A 21650-nucleotide genomic window follows, 5' to 3' on the forward strand; every position below is an offset into this window, starting at 1 on the left:
GAAGAGACTAGGCATTTCCGCTCCTGGTAAAATATGACTTTTGCCTTCACAACACTTGCCCATATCCCTGGAATGAACATTATTCTCTATTTACCTGCGCCAAAGAAAACTTATTTTCATTTTTTCATTCCATATAATTGTGAATACAGGATGTTAACAGAGAGATATTTTATGTTCATCAAAAAGTAAGACTTAAAGATACCTAAATTTCAATCGATTATTCCATTCTTTTGTTTCATCCATAGGGGTGAATTTTAAAAGTCATTTAGCAACTGAAGATATGCTTCGTAAACTTTCAACATGCATTAACTGTGCACCAGCATTTTAAATCCCACTAAACATCATTCATATATTTCGATGCCAAAGTACGTACAGCTATAAATGTACAGGAATTCACAGAAATATTTCTTTTCCACTACTATAAACAGGAAGGTGTTTAAGAGATTGTTTTTTCCTTGCTTTTAAAGCCATTTGTTTCAAAAGAAAAAGCAGTGTATTTACTGGATAAAACATATTTTATCTGTAACTTCAAAGTTGCTAGCTTCTTAATAAAAAGATCCCCTCTGGTTTAAGGAAAGATTTTTCACCTTGTCCCATCAGATATTCTAGACCTGTTGGAAAAGCCTGTTGGAACCTGTTGCTAAAAATTTGGCTGCTTGAGGAAAGGATAGTCAGCTGTCTCTAAGTCAAAAGTCAAAGAAAAGGCAAAGTCCTGAAAACCTCTTTGTGTAATGTTCTTGTACCTGTGGCTGGAAAGACCTGTTTGTATTTTTCCATTGTGTTAACAGAGATTAAAAATTAATGAGAAAATTCTTTCAGGTGGGAGGATGGACAAAATGGTAATCTGATATAGAGCTATTCATTTCAAATTTGCCAAGTGAAACTGCAATTGGAGCATTAGCGGATGTCGGTCATTGCCATGTGTTGGTTGTTAGAGGTGAGATGTACTGGCTTGGGTGATTCCTGATCAACCCCTCGTTCCACTGCACACAAACCACTGTTGCAATCCTGCAGCTCCGAAGGGAGATCAGTGTATGGAGGCACCACGAGAAATTGCTAAGACACACAACAGACTTGCCTTTCGCTTATCTACAGAGGCTTTGATGTTTTCACCAGGAATTTCCTGTGGCATCTAGAGAATAGGAGGAATAACTCCTTCTGTACCTCATACCATCAATACAATAAAATACCAGCCTTAGTCCTCAGTATCACTGCTGGCACTGGCATCAGCTCCCATGTCTGTTGGAGCACCCTGTGCAGAGAAGCCAAGGGTATCCCAGGCTATGGGAGACAGAGCGGCTTCAACTTACCTTCTGCATGAAGTTATCTTCCAGGCATGAACAGAAACATTTCAGAAATTTTCATTGCAGAGCAGGCATTTTGCTTGCTCTAAATTGACCTGCAAAAAGAGAAATTGGTGAGATGGGACAAAGTAAGCAAAATATTCTGGGGAAACATCCAGGCAGTTGTAGATGCTTTGCTGGGGTTCAGAAACTCTAGTGCTTTATAAGAATAAAGCAATAACGAGATTTGAAATTCGGGAGGAGAAGCTTATAACAAACAGTGCCGTTCTGAGCTAACTCACGAGAGATTACACAAATTTTTTCGACCCTACTTGGGTAAGAAGGGGAGGGTTAGCGCCTCTTTAAAACTGGAGCCTCGCCGCTCAGTCAGCCCCAGCTCCCCCCCGCCCCGCCGGGGAACAGAGCTGCGCTATGGGTGTGACTCCTGGCGGAGCTCCCCCTCCCAGTTATGTCATTACTTCAGTTCCTTTGAATCAGAATAAAAAGTGCAGCAAACTTCAGACTCATTGACTACGGGCTTCACAAGCGTCCGGGCTTTTCTTCTCTCTGCAGCTGGAAAGGATCTCTGGTTTTGCGAAACAGTTCTGGGAAAACAATGACCAACTTGTGGGCAGCTATTGGATTATGTTTGCTGAAGCTTTGTCTGGCGGAAACACGTAAGTTTTTTTATGAATGAAAACACTTAAGATTGCTGATAAGTTTATGCTTCAGACAGCAAGTGCTCTTCTGCTACACAGCTAACAGCTTTATTGCTTTATTATTTGTAAGAGTTATCAAAGGTGCTTTAGAACTGTAACGGCCGCTATACTGGTTCGTACAGCCACGGAAAGCTGCGATTGCTTGTGAAGGGCAATTCCAGATCTATAAAAAGTGAATTGTCAATCATAAAAGTTAAGTTTAAACTAAGAACAGAAGTACATTAGGGAATTTAGAGTAGCTCTGGTAAAGCTCGGTTCGACAGTGAGGCTGCTGCTACACACTTAGGTGGCTCTCCCAGCTCCCTTGCAGACATTAAAGAGGGGGGGCTGGGGAGGAGGACACACACACACACACCCCCCTCCCGGCATACAACAACTGCATTCTTGAGTTTACGTGAGTTTACTAACAGCTAATAAATAGGCACTGCGTCTGGACACAGCCTCGCTGAACAGAAACATAACTGCAGTGACCCGTGACTGAAATTTGGAGGGCTTTTATGCCAAGCATGCTGGTTTCTGACTTCCTAAGGTTTCTCTGGGGTTGACTGATGAGATTTTGGAACAAAGGGGGCTAGAAGTGACCACAAAGTTGTTTATCAGTTAACTTTCTGTAGCTTGGTTATCTGCTTCACATACTTGTATTTTTAAAAGAAACGTTAATACAGAGAAAAAAAATTAAAAATTGTATGTCCAGAATGACAAAATGCTTTTGAAATGTCACATGGCGCGGGCTCAACCCTGTTTGAGGGAAACGGCCATGCTTTTAATAGACTCTCACTGCGATAGAACCTGCTTTAAGGTGTTTGGTCGTTAGGGCTAAAAATTATGCTTCTACATTATTTTTCTACTCACCAGTTCCAGGAGTCTAACAAAATACATTTTTTATGGCCACTGTCACCCAAGGGCTGTGTGTGTGTTTATAGTAAATATATTTACACCATTTGTTCTAGCAGCAGGGGATACTTCTGTAATGGTTGCAGCCCTGCTGGGCTCTGAATGGGTGTGTCAGAGTGAACAGTGCAGATCTGAGCTGAAGCACCCTCATTGCTTTTCTATCTGCTGTACCAAAACACTCTTGCTAAAATCAGATATATGGATAAAGCCCTTAGAGAAAGGCCAGGGGTACTGTAGGCAAATAAAGTATGCCAGAGATGTGTTTAAAATCTTGGCTTGGTCCAAGTCTTGTATGCTGCATAAGTATTATAATTATTTGGTTGCCACACACTCAACTGATTTCTCCTTTCATGAGCTCCGAGCATCCTAATGAAGCAGGGTCTCCACTGACTCTAGGAGTAATGTGTTTTTACAGTGAGACATAGCAAAAAACCCCATCATCTAGTCTTCAGCATAGTTACAAAAAGTATGCCAAACTTCCCATATGCCCCACAGGGAAGTTTTTTTAGTGGCTTAGCAAGGTATTAGACTATAGCTACAATATATTTTAGTTGGTATGTGGTACATTCCAGCATGACTTTGTAGTCAGTAGTGACTTCAAAAAAGCAGTTAATGGTGATTTTATTTTCTTTTTTAAGCCAGTGACTTTGCTGTGTATCATAGAGTAATGGCCGTTGTTGTTGGGAAACACCTTGCTTGAAGACAAAATTCAGATCTGCTCCTGAACTGGAATTTTGATTCTTTTAGTACAGAATTTGGCAAAATTAGAAAGGACTTGAAATTACCATTAACGTGAGTACTAAAGGAAAAATGAGATATGAGGTATAGAGAGCAGCTGAAAAACTTACTCATCCTGAGTACTGTGCTGTTGTGATCATACTGTCATTGACATGTGGGTGAGCTGTACTACGGTATTGATATGACTTTTGTTGTCTAAGGAGTCTGGATCCAGGAGGATATAGATGCTGATATCTCAGTTAATGATGATTCTGGGGGGAGATTTTCCCCTGTGAGCATAATGCATATGTAAAAATATTTCTCTTAAAGTTTTCCTTGATTAATACAAAGCGAATCCTAGAATTTTGACCCCCAAACTGGAAGAAGCTGGAATACAAGTAGTAGTAAAGAGGAAATGAAAAGAGGGAGAATGAGTCCAGCAGTAGGAGTGAGGAGCTTAGCTATTAGTACTGGAGGGGTTGCCAGAATCTCATTAGGAGTTAAGGCTCTGAGACAGGGCTACTACAGCTATCAGTCATTCACAAAGGAAGGGACCTGCCTGCCTCGGCTTATATATCCATCATGTAAATTTGTAAATAAAGCAGTTTGAAGAAGCTCTTTGTGCTAGTTTATTTTCACTTAGTCCTTGCAGTGTGTATCTTGGCTATTTCCCCAAAGCTGCAAAGTAACTAGACTTTATTAAAGTTCACTGGAACTTCCATCATCATTTAGTGGAAAGGTTATATACCTGCCCTAGAAATACTCTCATGCACGGAGCCAACAAACCATGGCAGAGGGTTGTCTTGCAGTCTTTGGAGAAATGTTTGTTGATTCTTTAGTTCCCGGTGTTCACCACAATGCGGAACCATTACCTTGAAAACAGGAAGCCAGAGAAAGGCTTAATGAGGAAAGATAGCATCATACAATTGAGGAAGAACTTTTTAAACTAAATGCCTTTAAAACCACTGGTAGCTCTAGCCAAGGTTAAATGAAATGTTCCTCCGTACCTGTTGTGTCTTTCTTCCCAGAACAGTTTCCATGACTTTTTTAGACCAGGACTTGAAGACACTATTAATATTGCATTTACTCATCTAGCACCTAAACATGCATGAGGTTCTACTGTAGCAAGAATGCGCCATCAGGAGGAGATGTCCCAAGATGCTGATAGACAGACATAAACATCAGAAAGAATCATGAGCTCATTACTGCTAAAATACTTGTAGAAAAGATGCATTCTCAAGAATTTCATGAAGGGGTAAAAAAAGTGCTTTCATTGAAGGTCAACTGCCATTTCAAATGAAAGAACTTATGGAAGAGAGCAGGAAAATATAGCAAGGAAAAATGTAGATCTCAAAGAGATGTTTGGTTGTATGGCAAGGAGCATGGTAGATTGCAGGAAGGAACTAAAAATAGTTATGAAACCTAGTAGCATGAAGTCTTAGAGATTTCAAGTTAGAGACTAAATCTGAAATTCTCACAGTATCCAAACAAGAACCTAATGTAAACCTCTACAGACATTTCCACTACTTTGGATAGCAACTCCCAGGAAATAAGAAAAGATAGCGGCAGCAATCAAATCAATGTATAATAAGAGTGGAGCCTATAGAAATGTGAAAAATTAGAAAAACTAAAAATTGCGTTGCTGACATGGTGGAGGAAAAAGCTCTGGCGAGTCTCTGTGAGATATGGGTTAATTAAAAAGCAAAGGGCAAACAATGTAAGATGGCAATGTTCTTGCCAGAGAGGAGATGGTATTCAGAGGGAGTGACTAGACAGCAGTAGTAATTAGGTTTGAAAACAGATTGCTAAGAGACATTGCTTTTAAGGACACATTAGATAAGGCCAGACTAGATAAATGCCTTTAAAGGACAGTTTGGGTATTCATGATTGTGCAACAGGGTAAGAAGATGGAGTAGAAGACCTCTGGTAACTCTGTCGCTTCTTTGATAAAAGGATAATTTTAGTTATGAATGTAGTTGACTGATAGTGAAATACATTGTAGAGAAGCAAAGAAAAAATGATGTAGAGCTTCTTATATATGGAGAGGATAGGTCAGTCCAAGAACTTAATAGTTTTTTGGAATTCCAGAGATGCTGTTAAGAAGGCTTCTCCATTTGTTTTCTGGTCTTCTAGCCTCGCATTTCTCTTCCTGCATTAATGGATAAGTGTTTGAAAATGCAGTCAAGATAGAAGATGATAATTCTCAACTTCACATGACATGTATTCCGTTATTTACAAAACAGTAATGTTTTTTTTTAAAAGAGGACCCAATGTGAGAGAATGAGAGAAGGTGCTCTGCCAAATGCTTCTCTAAAATTGCTTTTTCCACGATGAAGGCTAAATGTACTGTAACTTCACAGAGAAAGTACTCGTGGAACAAACATGACCCACCACAGTAATTGTGCCTACTTTGAAAGCAATATAACATTGTACTGGAACAATTTATGGTGTTCAAAACACATGATATTTTAGCATCAGCTGGTAACATGCTTTATCAAATTTCATTTTTCAGCACTAAATTGAATTCTTAGACTAGAGAAGTTCTGTTGCGGTTTAACCCCCACCCTGCAGCCACAAGTTTGAACTTCAAAGTTCAGCTCCCCCACCCACAAGTTCAAACTTTGAGTTGAAGACCATCAAAGTGAGAGGATCATCAAGACAGAGGTTGGGTTTGTCACCAACATATCTTTGATAACATACATCATGGTTGCTACCAAGTAGATCCCACATCCACAGTCTATTTTGTTCTTTGCCTTCAGCTGTAAGGGTTTCTTTGCGATATATCTGGTGGTTTGGTGTAGCTGCTCGTCATTTTCCAGACTAGACCAGAAGTTCATCAGCAGTTCTCTCTCACATTCAGGGAGGTAATAATTATTTAAAAGCCATCACACACTGTAATTATCAGTCACCATTATGGCTACTGCTTATACTGATGGCAGAGAGGATTATGTCAGTTCTGAATGTTTATCAGTTTCCTCCCCACCAAAATGCCTCCGTACAGTGGCATCATCAGTAATATCAGTAGCAGCTGGCTGTGATTTTCCTCCCTTTCTGTGGCTGCTGGAGCTGACCCCACCCAAGGGACGACAGAGCAGCTCATCCTATGAATGAGTCTGCAGGCAGTAATGTGAAATGGCAACTGAGAGAAAAAGGGGTTTTCCTTGGAGAATCTTTTCAGTCAGATCAAAAGTTCAGCTAATCACAATTTAAAGTTCAAACTTCCGTGACTGTTTTCCTGCCTAACAAAACCTGCAGTAATTTTTGGAGTCTGTGCTTACAGTTAAGAACATAATTGAACTCTTTTTGTACGCTCTGGCTTTGGGACTTTCCAGTTCCTCTGCATGACAACACTGGCAGCATTATATAACGCAGCAATCTTATTTCAGTACAATAACCTTCAACCCTCCCATTGTGAAATGGAAAAAAAAAAAAAAGAAGACAGAAGGGAGTTGAAGAATAACCTACAATTTCAGCAATTACTAACATGGAAGCCTGAGCATGCCAATTCAAAGTGAAAATCACAGAGAAGACCTGAATTTTACTTTCATTTGCAGTTTGAAAAATACATTACTTCACTTTTTTCTTCACTTTTTTCTTCACTTTTTTCTTCACTTTTTTCTTCACTTTTTTCTTCACTTTTTTCTTCACTTTTTTCTTCACTTTTTTCTTCACTTTTTTCTTCACTTTTTTCTTCACTTTTTTCTTCACTTTTTTCTTCACTTTTTTCTGTCCTTCTATTGATGACTGAACTCAGTAGCTGGAATTTCTAAGAGACTGTTGTGCTTGCAAAAAAAAAAAAAAAAAAATCAGACATACAGCAGCTGTGGTAAAACTTCCGTCTCTGTTTCTGCTAATGATACCATTCCAAAAGCAATGTGAGATGGCAATAAAAGGGGTTGCCAGGGTACAGGCTGACAGCTGCCTGGGAAAATGACATTAGTGAGCAATCATCAACTACACACTTAATGTCTGTTTTACTAAATACCTGCTTTTTTAAATAAGAAGTTGCCCTTGACAGAATGTATAATAGCAAAAACATCTTCTGTGACATAGCTTTTGTTGAGTATATATGTCTGACACTGGCAGCAGGTTAGTAAGGCCCACAGCAAAACAGGTTCTCAGAAGTGTATTTCCCTAGAGGGCTTTTTTATTGTTATTTTTGTTAATGGATAGTTGTTTGTAAAGAAGCAGGGTGTGGTGTGTGGGGGTAGATGTAATGAATAGTTTCTTGCAGCATTCCCATCCAGAAATGAGAGGTTAACATATGGTCTGACACAGAGCTCAGCATATGGTCTATGGCCACCTAGGACCCTGTGAGCAGATGTGTGTGAGCTCTGTCCAGGCAGCAAGCCAGCTGCGATCCAAATCAGGGTCTAAAAGCCAAGCACCAACCTTAAGTTGGCAGCCTCTCTGAGAGAACATGTCTTGCCACCAGTGAGGCTTATCAGCAAGGATTGGTACCACGCTTGCCAGAGCAGCCTGACGGCAGCCTTTTTCAGAGAGCAGGCAGAGCCCCCGTGCCCTCTCAAAACAGACTAAGCAAGCTGGCAACTGCTCTTCCTACAGCATGTAATGTTCAACGGTTCTGTGGGGTGATTGCAATGGTAGTGATTATCTGTTTACCTATGCTTCGCCATCAGCCAATGCACGTCTTATAGATAAGATGGAGTGTCCCTATCGCGGAATGAGGAGAACGGGGCAGCGATAAAGTACGTTGCTGCTCGGGGCAGCCAGGTCTTCCCAGCTCCATCACAGCGCTGTGGGTGAAGCTCTGCTTCTGCACAAGGAATATGGAATAGTCAACTGGGCAGGTTCAAGGGAAAGTAGTATTTGCCAATTATAAAGAAACACGATTCATTAATAACAAAGACACTGAGAGTGAGGCCTGAACTCAATGTTTTGCGTTCACTCACTTCCCTGTTCTTCCTCCTCCAGCTTGATTAGGTGTCCTCTATTAATTTACATTCCTTTCCCTTTTCCATCATTCACTCAGGCATGTAAGTGCAGAAAAAAGCCTCTTTTGCTAATGAGTCTTCATATTTACAAATGTAGGTTTTTGTTTTCTGTTCCTATATATTGCTTATGCATAAATTCAAGATAAAGGAACATTTAGAACATGGAAATTAAATAATATTTATTCTGTTCAAATTAATTCTCCAGCAGCTCTGCTATAAAAATCAGATAAAACTTTTCTTTGTCATTCTGACAATTGTATCCTGTTTACTTGTGAAGTAAAGTAACAGAAGACTGGCAGCTATTTTCAGTTCAATAGGACTTGGTTCTCTTAGACAACAGCAAACGCGAAGTGCAGTTTTCTTAAAAAGTTCTTATTCATGACATTGATTTATGATTAGTGATGTTTGAAGCTGTTTGGCAAATGATAACTGACTTAAATCTTGTGTCCTACTGCCAAACTTAATATTTCTTAGGTTCAAGAACTTTAAAATTGATTTAATAATTAACTGAAGAATGATGTCTTAAATTTAGTCAAGTTTTTCTCCTGTTTGAAACAATACTTCCTAGTGATAACTATCAGCTATCTTCTTGAGATCTTGGCAGTATTTGCACATAAAGGCTTGATACTCTGGGAAGGCTGAGTGCCAAGAGACATAAAATGACCCAGCAAGTCAGAGGAGGAGCCAAGAACAGACCCACTGTCTCTAACCCGAAGGTGGGCCACCTGGTCATGACACCGGAGGCCATGTGGCCAGAATGTTACAAGTCCAGAGAAGTTTGAGTGTCACTGTGCAGCAACTAAGTATATCCAGGTGGTACCCAGGTATATCTTCTGAATGTCCATGTCTTCTTTTGAACAGCTTTATCTGTTTCTCACACCTCTTTACTGTTTTCCCCACTAACCCATCTCCGTCTCTCTGGGACATCTGTCTGATAGACTCTTGGCAGCCTGTGTCTGTGACAGAAGGTTATCTCCATTTGATCCATTAAAACTTTTGCTCAACAGCTTAGTCATTCTCAGGCAAATTGAAATGTAAAGACCAAGTTCTTCTTCCAAGAGACAGGCCTCAGAGAAGACTCAAATGACAAGAAAGTTCTCTTAAATTTTTTTATGACTTTGTTTTGATTTCAGCCTACTGTGCTGGCAAGTCTGACTTAACTGTCATGTTCAACATCAGGCTAATAGGACAGGAGAACAAAATAACACTCTTAAGTTGCAAGAGCCTTCTTGGGAGTAGCAAAAAACTCTTCTGGCACACAAAATAAAAATACTTTTCTTGAAATTTCATACTGAGCTCTAAACTCTTAAACTCCTTTTTTTTTTCCAGAACGTAACAAAATCATTTTATAGGCTACAGAGAATAGATAACTTGGTGGTTCCCATTCATCACTGAATGGCCACAGCTAAGGTTTTATGATGGCAGCTATCCCATTCACATTTCTTGTATTAAAAGCAGTAGCAGGCAGATGTTGTGAGCATGTGAGACACCTGCCTAGAGAGAAGTTTCTTTCCTGCTTTTGTGGCTTGCCTCAGAAAACCCTGCATCCATTTGCTCACTGTTGTGGTGTAAAAAATGTCGCAGAGTGTGGATGATGATTTTTCTGTCTATTAGGTCAGTCCTATTTGTTCTTTTTCTTATGGCTGTATTGCCTGGCTGCTTGTTGGGTGGGAACAGATCACCGCAGTTCTGCTTTATTTTCTCAACATCTCCTTGACCTACCAAGTCTCACAAATTATCTGGTAATGATATATTTTGTATTCACACTGAACAGAGCACAGCATTAACTGGCTTTTAAAACAGGGAAGCAGAGGCAATCTTAGTGCATCATGAAAGGGTAAGACCAGCACATTTTTTCATTTTTTTTCAGAGCATCTCCAGACATAAGTGTTAGACAGCATTTTTGGCTGCTGTGGGTTCATGTGGATTAGAGAAAAGCCTGATTGTCCAGTTTTCCAGGAGGATGCATGTCCTGTGACTTGGAGATTATTAAGACCAATGACTGAATCCAAATTTCTTTTCTGTTAATGCTTTGCTGAAAGTATATTTTTATCCAGGTAGTTCATATAATATGTAGTTTGTGTTTCTTTTTGGAACTGGAGATCTTTTCTCTCCTTCATTTGTATTGTATAACAATGCCTATTTTTTATATACATGTCATTGTAAATTAGTGTAGAGCACATAATATATTACATACAAAACAATGCAAGACTGGTAAAATGCTGCAACAGTGCCCTTAAAGATCAGTTCAATTGCTGTCCAAAATTTTGCATTTGCAAATGAACGAATTCCTTAATTATTTCCTTTGCTGAGCAAAGGAGGCAAAGTTCAAAAAACTTTCTCTACCTGACAAGGTTACCCTTCAAAATAAAGTATGGGCAAGGTTATTTTCTTCAATTGCTTCTATGTTGTCCCAATTCAATTAAAAAAATATAGCAGAGCCACAGCACTGAAAGTCTTGGGTGCAGCAAGGATTATATCCATTAATAACCTACAAGACTGTTCGTGGATAACATCTACTTGTTGATACACATCCACATCTTCAAAGCTCAAGGTGGGCATTAGTAACAAAATGCTGTGGTCTCTGCTCAGTATATCCTACAGCACCTTAAACATTTGAATATTTGGACATCAACATATGTCTGAGATGTATTCCATCCACTTGTCCTTTGCTGTATTATTCTCAGTACCACAGAAAAAGAAGTTGAATACTTCTTGAAAGAGATTTGATGTCTTATGCTTTCTCAATGTGTCACTTCAGAAACAGGTGGTGTCTCTGAATCAGATTTTGTTCTGTGTAGTGTTTCTTTTTCTTGCATTACATGGAGTTCACATAAATATTACAGCACTTGATCTATAGGGGGTTACTGTCTTCTCTGGTGTGTTTCATCAACACATTCAGCACAGTTGGAATTACACTGAATTTGTTTAAATTCATATCATAGAACTTAAAATTTTATGTCTCGATATGGTGTTATTTAACAGAGTGAATATAATCCTAGCTAATGGGAAAGAAGTGAACTGACAAATATGCTGATAGGAGACAATAACAGCTAGGTTTTTTTGTAGCCCCTTGGAAGTCAGTTATTTTATTTCCACCTCATATGTAGGGAAACAGAGAGAAAGCAAAATAGAGAGAAAGCAACATAGCTGTAAATAGAACATTTTCTCCTAAATCCCAGCCTAGTATTCCATCAACAAGATTACTGCTTCTTTTGCTTGAATTTCAGAAAGCAGTTATGATACCACATACAGGGCTATTTCAGCACAAATAAGTATTATTCATAAGAAAAAAGCCCTTGTGCAAATGTTCTTCTACTGGTACAGAAGTGAACAAAAGTACAGAGGACCGGAGCATTGTCTGGAAAGCTGTTATCTTAAAAACAGGAAACTCCCTTCAGTTACTAACTGTTTGGCAATCCATCATTGAGCCTGACTATGCAATCCTTACTTCAGATGGACAATCCATGTGAGAAAATACTCTTTATGAGTAAGAGCTAAGTATTTTCCCAGTTTTTGAAACACCTTTACAACCCATTCTTTGCAGACCTACACTGAATTTATTAACAGTATCAAGTCAAATACTTTATCTGGCTTCATTACTCGTAGTGCTCAGGTCATGCCACTTATCAACACCTGTCACAACCACGTTACTGTTGACTCACAGCAATTACTAGGCAACATAATAACACCTTTTTTCCACCCCTAACATGATAGAAATGTATCCACAATAACAGTCATAGCAATATGTTCAAGTCCTGATGTAAGTCTCTTGTTTTCTAACTTAGTGGTTTGGTATCTTGAATTGATGGCTGCATTGGGAGATATCCCAGTATCTCCCATCCTTCCTTAGCAAATAGTTTAAAGTCAGCTGAATTAGCAGTGTTTCAGGAACTGACATAGTAAGGTGTGTCTAAGACACGCTTTCAGACTGTTGAAAAAGACAAATGGGATCTATACACAACAACTGGTAGCATATCATCTGCAAAAATGGTTCCACACTGTGTCAGCCACTTCTGCTGTTCCTAAGAGAGATCTGTTCTTTGTTTAAGAACTTCCCACTTTTATTTTTGGCAAGTACATGAAGAGATCTTCTCACTTCTGAGTCCTTTACTAGGTTGCTTTCCTCTTCAGTTCTGTTAGAAGCTTACTGGTCTCAATCCACCTTTTGTACTGTATATAACTTGCTGTTAACACTCATTGCAGCATGGTGATAACGGGCCACACAAGATCAGTTTTTTGTTTTGTCTAGCGCACTTGACAGACAACTCAATGAATTTTGCTTCAAGAATGTAAGTCATTTCCTGGGGGGGGGGGGGGGGAATATCTTGTGGTGCTTTATTAATAACAAATTACTACCTATCCAGGATTTTCTGTTTAGTAAGATGGCTTATTCCTGCTTTGCCGTTTGAATTGACTCTTGCTTAGACTGACTCTGACTTCATGATGATTTCCAATATCATGAAAGTCACAGTAACTGGATTAAGGTTTTTGTCTGTATCATTTGCTGTTCAAACATTGATTTAATTCTGGAACTGTTACTAAAATCCATCTAGATCTCATTAATTAGAAGATTACTAGAATCAACAAGCATCGCAGCAAAATCACTGGCTTCACAACGATTACAGCACTTTTGGGACAAAATGATTCTTCACAATTTGAGGATGATTACATATAAACAGTAGTGCATTGCCGTTACGTATCTCCACTGTCTAAATATATGTAGGATTTAATGTAGTATTTGAATTGACAGAATACCAAGGCCACGCTGCCAATACCTGTTTCCCATTCTTCCCTCACAGAAATAAATCTTCACTGTCTCTCATGAATTGTTAAATTTAAATGATTTTTTTTTAAATAGGAAAAAATATATTAAACCCAAGGCATATAATTATTCTCACATTTGTGATAGCAACAGTATTGTGTACATTAAACAAACCTTTTTACCAAAACAGTTATAAAAGATTCAAAATTAAGACTGTGAGAATTATTAAAGAAATTTAATTGAATGTCTGGCTTGAGATACAACTAACCTGCATGCATCTTAGGAAAGTTTCTTGCTAGTCAGTATTTTCAGTATAAATCTCAAGATACTTGAGACTGTAGGGCATGGATGGATAGAGTGACACGGAGTGAAATTTCAAGGGCTTCAGCAAGTGAAATGAAATGTGCATTTCACGAGTTATATTCAATAGTCTGTAGTATGCTTACCAGTGCTTCTAAGAACACCACGGTTGTCATCCCTTTATTGAAAACGTACTTATGGCTGGGTACTTCTTGGGCTTTTATGGAGAGGAACACATTGAGATCTACCCACTCTCCATCTCTGAAACTGGAGTAGGTTGTACACACAGCTGGATATGCAACTTTAATCTTTCATTATTGCCTGTGAATAAAGCTCTTCAGAGTTTTTCCATGATCTGTTCTTCAGGTAACTCTTTCTTCCAAGATTTTTTTTTTTACATTCTCTTTATTATCCAGCATTTCTGATCTCGTCAAATGACACTATTTGAAAGGTGGTGTGGATAATGACCAGACAGCACTGCTAGCAGAAGTTACTCAAAATCCCACTGTGGAAAGAAAGCAGGGTTTCAGTGTAACATCACAAAGAAAGTCAGCTGCTTTTTGCTAATCATTGATTCTAATGAATAATTTTCTTCAGGTTTGGGCTTTGATTTGATTATCGTTCATCCAGTAATTTGTTAGGACTTCAAACTCTTCCATATTCTAGAGACCTTCAGAATGCAAATGATACTATACCTTATTCTGCTTTTTTTGTGAAAATCATAGATATTCAAAAGTAGTGCTTTATCCATGTTCAAAACTGCAAAGTTACATACAAATGTTACAGCTATATTCTTAATCTGAGAAATCTGAATTTAGTATGTCATTAAATCATGCATTACATTCATGCATTCATGCATTTCAGTTCTCCAGTTTGATTTCTAGCAGGCCAAATTTGATGGATTATTGGACAATATTTTAATCAATATGCAATTAACAACTATGATTCTTGATTTAAGTGTTTAATATTGTGCTGCTTTGTACTGTGCTTTAAGGTACCTCCTTGTAAATTTGTATAAGCAACTTCCACAAAAAACATTTGAAAAAAAAAAAGATGGAGAGGAGTTGTGAAAGAAAATGGGAATGTGTTCATCTGCCTTGTGGGGAAGCTGAGTTCAGAATAAGTACTGATATGTCTCCTGTTTGGGCAGTCCTCTCCTGACATCATTTGTTACCAGGAGGACTGCATTGGTCATTTGTCCTTTGACATGTCCTGCATTGTGAGGTATATTCTGAGCAGCTGCCTTCTTTTTAGTATGTCTGCCAGACTAATGTTATCTTTGTTTTAACTGGCTGGCTTTCAGAGCTTTTAAAAAGATTCTCGTGGTTCCTTTCTCTGTTGTTTTCTTGTGAAGTGGCCTTGTGAAGCCTAATGTAAAAGCTGCAAGAATACAATTAAAAGTAATACTTCTTTGCTCTTATAGCATTCTTTATCAGTAAAACTAAAATTGCTTTATTAAGGAGGTTAGTTGCAAACTGAGGTAAAGAGAGATGAGTTGACTTGTCCAGGTTATATCAGTGGGTGAATGACAGCAGGGAACAGGCAAAAGGCCCTTTGAGGTCCAGGCTGGGGTTCCGTCTGCTGAGCGAAACTGTGTCTCACCTGCTTTTATCCCAAATGACTAAATTATTTGCTTTCAGTCAAACAATGAAAATCAGACTCCAGCTATTATTCACCAGCTTTGTTTCCTGTATGTTTCTTCACCTGGATTGCATGGAACTGATCCCAACTGATTTGCTTCACAGTCCCTGTTACTCAGCCTTTGGGGTTAGACTGCTCATTGTACAGCCTGAAGCTTTCTGAGTATCGACAATGATGATTATGTTTTCATCATCTCAAGAGGGGCATATCTGATAACTGCCTAATTCCAGGACTATGATTTCACTGCCTGTAATTTTTCCACTGAGGTGCTGCGCAGCTGTACCTTGTTCTAGCAGAGTCTAAAAACTTTCAACTCACTGTTAGGTGAAACAAAAAGGATAGTATTAATGTCAGCAGCAAGGAAGTGTATCGTAAGTGATGACACTGTATAGGCTCACTCAGGATGTTTACCAGAGCAACAGTTGCCAAGCACACAAAGTATGTTTGGAAGATGCATTAGCAGACTTTTTTCTTCCCGCAGCAACTGCTGAGGAATTAAACATGTTTCTTGTACTTACTTGCATTTTGAGTGACTCTGTGAATGCTTAAGTCATGAATAGTGCCAGTCCCACACCCACTTTTTAAAATTAGTAGCCAGGAAAGTTATCAGATTAAAAGACTGAAAATTTTTGCCCATCGGTAAATATATACAGAGACAATGACTTTGGTGGCTAGTAGGCAGATTCGTTAAGAAGAACAATTTAGAAGGAAATCAACAGCTTGAGCTTTGTCCCACATCCCATTGACAGTGTGCACTTAGTAAAATAACACAGAAATGTAAGGAATACTTACTAAGGTTTGGTGGAGGAAGGAGATCCTCCTGATGCAGCATATCCCTTTCTGGCTACTGTCTGTGTCCCCAGTCACATCTCTCCTTTTCATTTCAGAGATCCACTTGAGCCCACTTGTATCACAGGGTTAGCAAGGCTATGTCATGCCTTTTTATGTAGTTAACAGCATACAGGAGAGTGAGAAAGCTACTGTCTTATTTGCTTTTTCAGCACAAATTATTAGATACCCAAATATAACCGGGCAAGAGGAACAGCTTTGGCACAACTTCAAAGAAAGGTTTGACTGGATCTGTGGAGAGACATCTTCACTTTTTTGTAACCACACCCAACTACTAAGAATATTTTGTCTCTATTTATAGCAGGCACTCCTTGCAACATGTAGGTAAATTCCTTTTCAAGTGTTTTCCTGGACTTCACTGTCTTTAAAAAGCCAGGTGTGCAGGGAATTTTTTTTCCCCCGAGTATCAGCAATCTGTTAGGGATATAGCTAGGTTTTTCTCTCCCATGAAAATTTTCAAGACTTACAACATTTTCCTATGCCAAACTGAAAATGAAAATATGACATTTTAAAAAATTCTACAGGGATATTTTGGACTGGATTCCTTAAACCATTTACTTGTATTGCAACCATGTAAACATTTAAGCTTAACTTTCTTAAATTGTTTTATTTTGTGAAAACTAATTAATGATGTTTCAAAATGAAAGGTAGTTTCAAGCTGAAAAACAAAACCCTTGTTTTGCTTTATTTAATTATCCATAAGAGATATTTGAAAACTGAAAATATGGTTTATTCCCACTAAATCTGGAAATAAATTTCCTGTAAATCATTTTAAGTTTCACAGCTTGGCAGTAACCCAAGGAAAGTATTTCATCTGACAACTCCCAAGAATCTGTAAAGACTTACTATCACTGTCACTATTTGGAGAAGCCTTGCTTATGGTGTAGGTGGCTTATTTCCAGGTTTGTTTCTCTTCTGTAGAGAATAGTGGCTGGCACAGCAAGAATATAATAACTGGGAGAACAGAAAAACATCACCCAGCCACACTAAATGACTATACATGCATTTTTTTGTTGTGATGGTAAAGGACTGCAACCTCAGACACACAGACTTGCATAACTCATGTGGGTCCTGCAGAATTTGACTTCTAAATTTTGATCAGTGTGCAGTCATCCCAGTTGGAGAGTCAAATTTTCCCAGCACAATTTTACTTTCCACATCAAGCCCTGAGGGAATCAGGTATGGGTGTGTTTTAATGATGTCGACATGTGTCTATTAGTGACTGGGACGGGGATTAATGAATCGTTTTACATAACTTAGCAAACAGCTATCCAGTGGTTTTCATCACTACTGACCTCGGCTTTAGTCCAACTTCTGACATAAAGGTGGAAGCCTCTGTATCCTATTACAGTTGTTTGGGCTATGAATTGCTTTAGTTTTACTAATAGCCTCTAAAGAAATGGTGGAATACTCGGCAAATAATAATGCCATCCAAGCCCATGCATATTGTAGTGTATAAGATAATCACTGAATGATATTTTTGCACATTCAAGTTCTCCCAGATGTCAAAATAGTGGTAATGGGGCTATTTTAGTGTATCTGTTGACAAAATGTCTTGGATCCTGAAATGTGTCATGAATCCATCCCATATGAAATTTTTTATTTAGAGGGCATCTGGTCAGGAGTAAAATATGAATTCTTATTTGTCCATGAAATAGTTTTCCCAAGAAACATTTGAAAAACCAAACAACTGGACATAGATCTGAACCAAGAGCTGAGATTTGAACTGTCCAGACCTTCTCAGACCTTAGGACTCATATGGTCCAATTCTTAGATTTGCCTGGACATGAGCCGTAGTTACTATCAGTCTCTTCTAAACAGATGTTAATCTGTTTCCAATATGCCACTTCTCTCTACTTCATTATTAGCAGGCATTAAAGCGAATTGTAATATTCAAAATGTAGATATCAGTGCTAAGGTAATGGTTTTTCCTGTTCAGAAGCATCGGTACAAGATTAAATAATCTGTGATTATAAGGAAATGTTTACCCCTGGATATCTGCCTGGAGTTTGAAATCTGTTTAATAAATTTAGAACAAACTTCTTACAATAAATGTAAAAACTATGTTCTATTAAAGCAAACACAATGAAAACTATCCATACTGTCAAACCCCTTGTTCTGTCCCTGTTTTCAGCCCCAATTTATCACATCTGGGTGACCTATCAATCATCTTAAGCCACAAACCAAAAAGGAAAATCCCCACGAGAACAGCACACTAACATTTCCTGGTTGCCATGCAATGCAGGCTGTGGTTTTACCAAGAAGCCTGCTGACAGCCTTGTGTCTAAGTATTCTTCTACAGGTTTTCATTTAAGGGAGGCAGGGTTCTTGCAAATCTTCCACTTCATTTGCTTTGATGTATCTCTGTAGTTGTGAAAATAATTTTTTTTTTTTTTTTTAGCATAAGACAGCATCCACCTTGAGAATGAAACCTCTAGGTATTGTCTTGAAAACAGTGAAAACCAGGGAGCAGTGCATGAAACAGCCATACAGTGGATCAAAAATCTTTATGGAAAATCAGCTCTGATGGGAAGAGTTTGCATGAGTCAGTGTTACTCAATATGCATAAGGGTTGCAGAACCAGGGTGGAAATGGAGATTGCACCTGGCTTCTTACTGTAACAGCTTCTAACAAGCCTCTAGTATTAATAATCAGGGTGTAACTCACACTTTCATGAAAGGACAATGCTCTTTAGTCTCAGCCAGTTCTGTCACACCAGTGGACTCCAGCTAGCCCACTGGAGTGCAACTAGAGTTAGTGATTTTGGCTGAAAAGTATTAATTAAGCCTGATTTAGATATGTGAATGGCAATAGCAGAGAAGGGCTTGCATGCAGCCGTTTAAGACAGAGCACCAGAAATCCCAGGAAAGACAGGGAGAAATGGCCTTTGTGAAAGTTAATGTTCTCCATGCTCATAAAACTCAGCGCAGGCTTAGGGGCATTCCGTGGCTGTGGGATGAGTCACCGAAGTCTCATGGTCTGGATGAGATTAATGATGATGACAATTCAGGCATGTCTAGTACTCTTTGCCTTTTTCAAAAGCTATTACTAAACAATTTCGTCTTTCAGCTGTAGCAAATCATGTGGATGTCAGGAAAAGATCATGGCCTGTCACCCCCCAAAGCCTGCCAGCTATGAGAGGGAGCAGAAGGGAAGGTGTGGGTGCTGTTTGTGAATCCACTCTGAATCAGCTCCTTTGAAACTTAAAGGGTTGAAGGGATCAGCAATAGTTTTCCACGCAGTATGAGTTCTGCATTGCCTTGTATCTTGAAACGGAGGAAAAAAATCCATCTTTTGCATAACCTATGTTAAAACCAGCTAAGTAACATCAACATAAAATTAATGGATTTTACCTTCCTGCGGTATGGGAAAAGGTGGAATATGTGTTTAGATTTGGATTTAGCAATCATGTTTCTTCCTTAACTCAAAATTAGTCTATAAGCATCAGCATGGAAAAAAAGAATTTAAGGTGTTAATTTAGTTTAGACCCCATCTTTTTCTTTTTATGTAAGTTTTGTATTGATATGACTGGAAATATTTTCATTAACTCAATTAAGGGTCCCCATTGTCTGGGCATTAGAATATGAGACTGTAAAGTAAAAATTCTGGATTCTCTGACAGCTCTGGGCAGTATGCTCTGCATCTGTATTTTGCCATTTTAAAAATGTGGTAATTAACTGTCTTCATAGAGGAGATGCTGGATTTACGCAATTTGCTTAGACTGTGAAATGTCACGTGAGCTTTAGGCACTGCTGTAGTCCTTTTTCCACACTCACTGCTTCATGAACAGAGTGTATATACTCCAGTAATATTACAAACATTTTTAACATTGACATGTAGAAGATATCGTCAAAATAAAAACAAAGCCTGCTGTCTCAACATTACTTTAGGGCAAAGTGCCAACTAATTGGATGGCTTCAAAACCAGTTCTGAGAACTGGATTGCCACACTTCTGCCTGGGGTTTCCTGGACACCCATGTGATCTCCCACGCTGCATGAGTGAGGCTTCGTGGCAGCTTCAGCCCTTCCGTGTGAGTGTGCCCTGCAGCTGGTCAGCACTCATGCCATAAGCCAGATACTTCCCAGAAGTGTCCTGGTGGACAGTATGTAGAGCCAGGCTGAGCATTTCCACGGAAAATGTGCATGTAACTGCAGCCCACAAATAGTTCCATTAAGCTTATTTGAGCAAATAAGCCTATTTATTTTCAACAGCTGGAGTTCAAGGAGTCATCTGCCTAATAAGCAGGATTCTGACTACAACTGGGTCTCTGGGTGGTAATGGAGCACATGTTGTAGCGTTTTAAAACCATGAATGGGTTCACAAAAGTGAACTTCACTTAGTTTTTTAGTGAATCTGGGATGAGTTGCAAGATTCAAATGCAACCCAAAGCCAGTGGTTGTGGTATCTGCTTTCATAGAGAAAGCTCTTCAGAAATTAGCCTAAAGTGGTTGGAAAAGATGTTGATATTCCAAAAAAAAAAAATCTAGTTGCAAAATCGCTGTTACTTTTAAGTAATTGAATACATCTTTGTGCTCTGATCCCCAAATTTAATATTAAGTCTTGGGCTTCATGGAGTTATGTTTAATTATTAACAAATTTTGGCCTGTCTCGTTCTACGGGGAAGAGAGAATCAAGAGGGGAAAACTAAAGAGAAGTCTTTTTCCTGTCCAGATCGTTTATGTTTAATACAGCTACTCACTGGACAACTTCCAAAATAATGTCAGGCTTTGAATATGGAACATTTGGAGTCAAAGTAGAAGTCACTGGTGTGGCAGCTGTGAGAGCAGCTCCATCTCACAGCAGTAGTCACGGGCCACCCCCTCCCATGCAGGGTAACTAGTCATTGTGTTGTAGTAAGAAAACATTTATTGGGATCTGCAACCTGAACGTCTGTTGACTGTATTTGTGACTTGTGGGTATATGTGGCGATTGCTTTTGAGTATGCAATACTATTTAGTGAGGGATGTTGCCACAGAAGGTCACTAGTCCATCAGCTATCCCCACGACCAGTGCTGTGTATGTTTGCGCCCGGAACTCATGGAAGCACTGCAGTTATTTCACAATCATGTATGGGACCTTGCTGAGACTATCATCCACTAGCTTCTCCTCTCTAGCCCTGTTGCAGGACATTAAGTCCACCAGGAAAGAAAAATGCATTTGTTAGTGTCCTCTTCCGCACAGGTTCCTCATTCTTGCCTTCAAAACCTCTCAAGACATGGCTGTCATCAGAGAAATTTTAATAGAACTGTTTTTCTCTGGAAGAAAACAGCTGTGTCAAAATAAATGTATTTTGAGAAAATATGTTAGTCTGCATAAATTTTACAAAACTAAAAATTATGTTATCTCGGTATTTTTTTTTTGTAACTTGTGAAAATAAAAATATTAAGAACTGTAATCAAATTGTTAAACAGTTGTGCAATGTATATCAATTTTGTCTACACTAAATATTTTTGTCAGCCTAAATAATTGGGGGGGAGGTAGGAGAAGAGATTTTTTTTTTTACATTCTTTTAGTGGAAAGGCAATC

The 21650-nt window shown here is 38.8% G+C and overlaps 1 protein-coding gene across 1 annotated transcript in view; it reads left to right on the forward strand.

Annotated features, from left to right (window-relative positions):
• The first annotated feature begins 1785 nt into the window (after window positions 1-1785).
• Window positions 1786-21650, forward strand: part of CD44 (CD44 molecule (IN blood group)) — a 59177-nt gene continuing 39312 nt past the window's right edge. The window contains exon 1 of the mRNA XM_074149128.1: window positions 1786-1960. Coding sequence (XP_074005229.1) covers window positions 1900-1960 — 61 coding nt within the window. The 5' untranslated portion in view covers window positions 1786-1899. The remainder of the gene's footprint in view (window positions 1961-21650) is intronic.

Source organism: Numenius arquata, chromosome 6, assembly GCF_964106895.1.
Source record: "Numenius arquata chromosome 6, bNumArq3.hap1.1, whole genome shotgun sequence".
Classification (NCBI taxonomy): Eukaryota; Metazoa; Chordata; class Aves; order Charadriiformes; family Scolopacidae; genus Numenius; species Numenius arquata.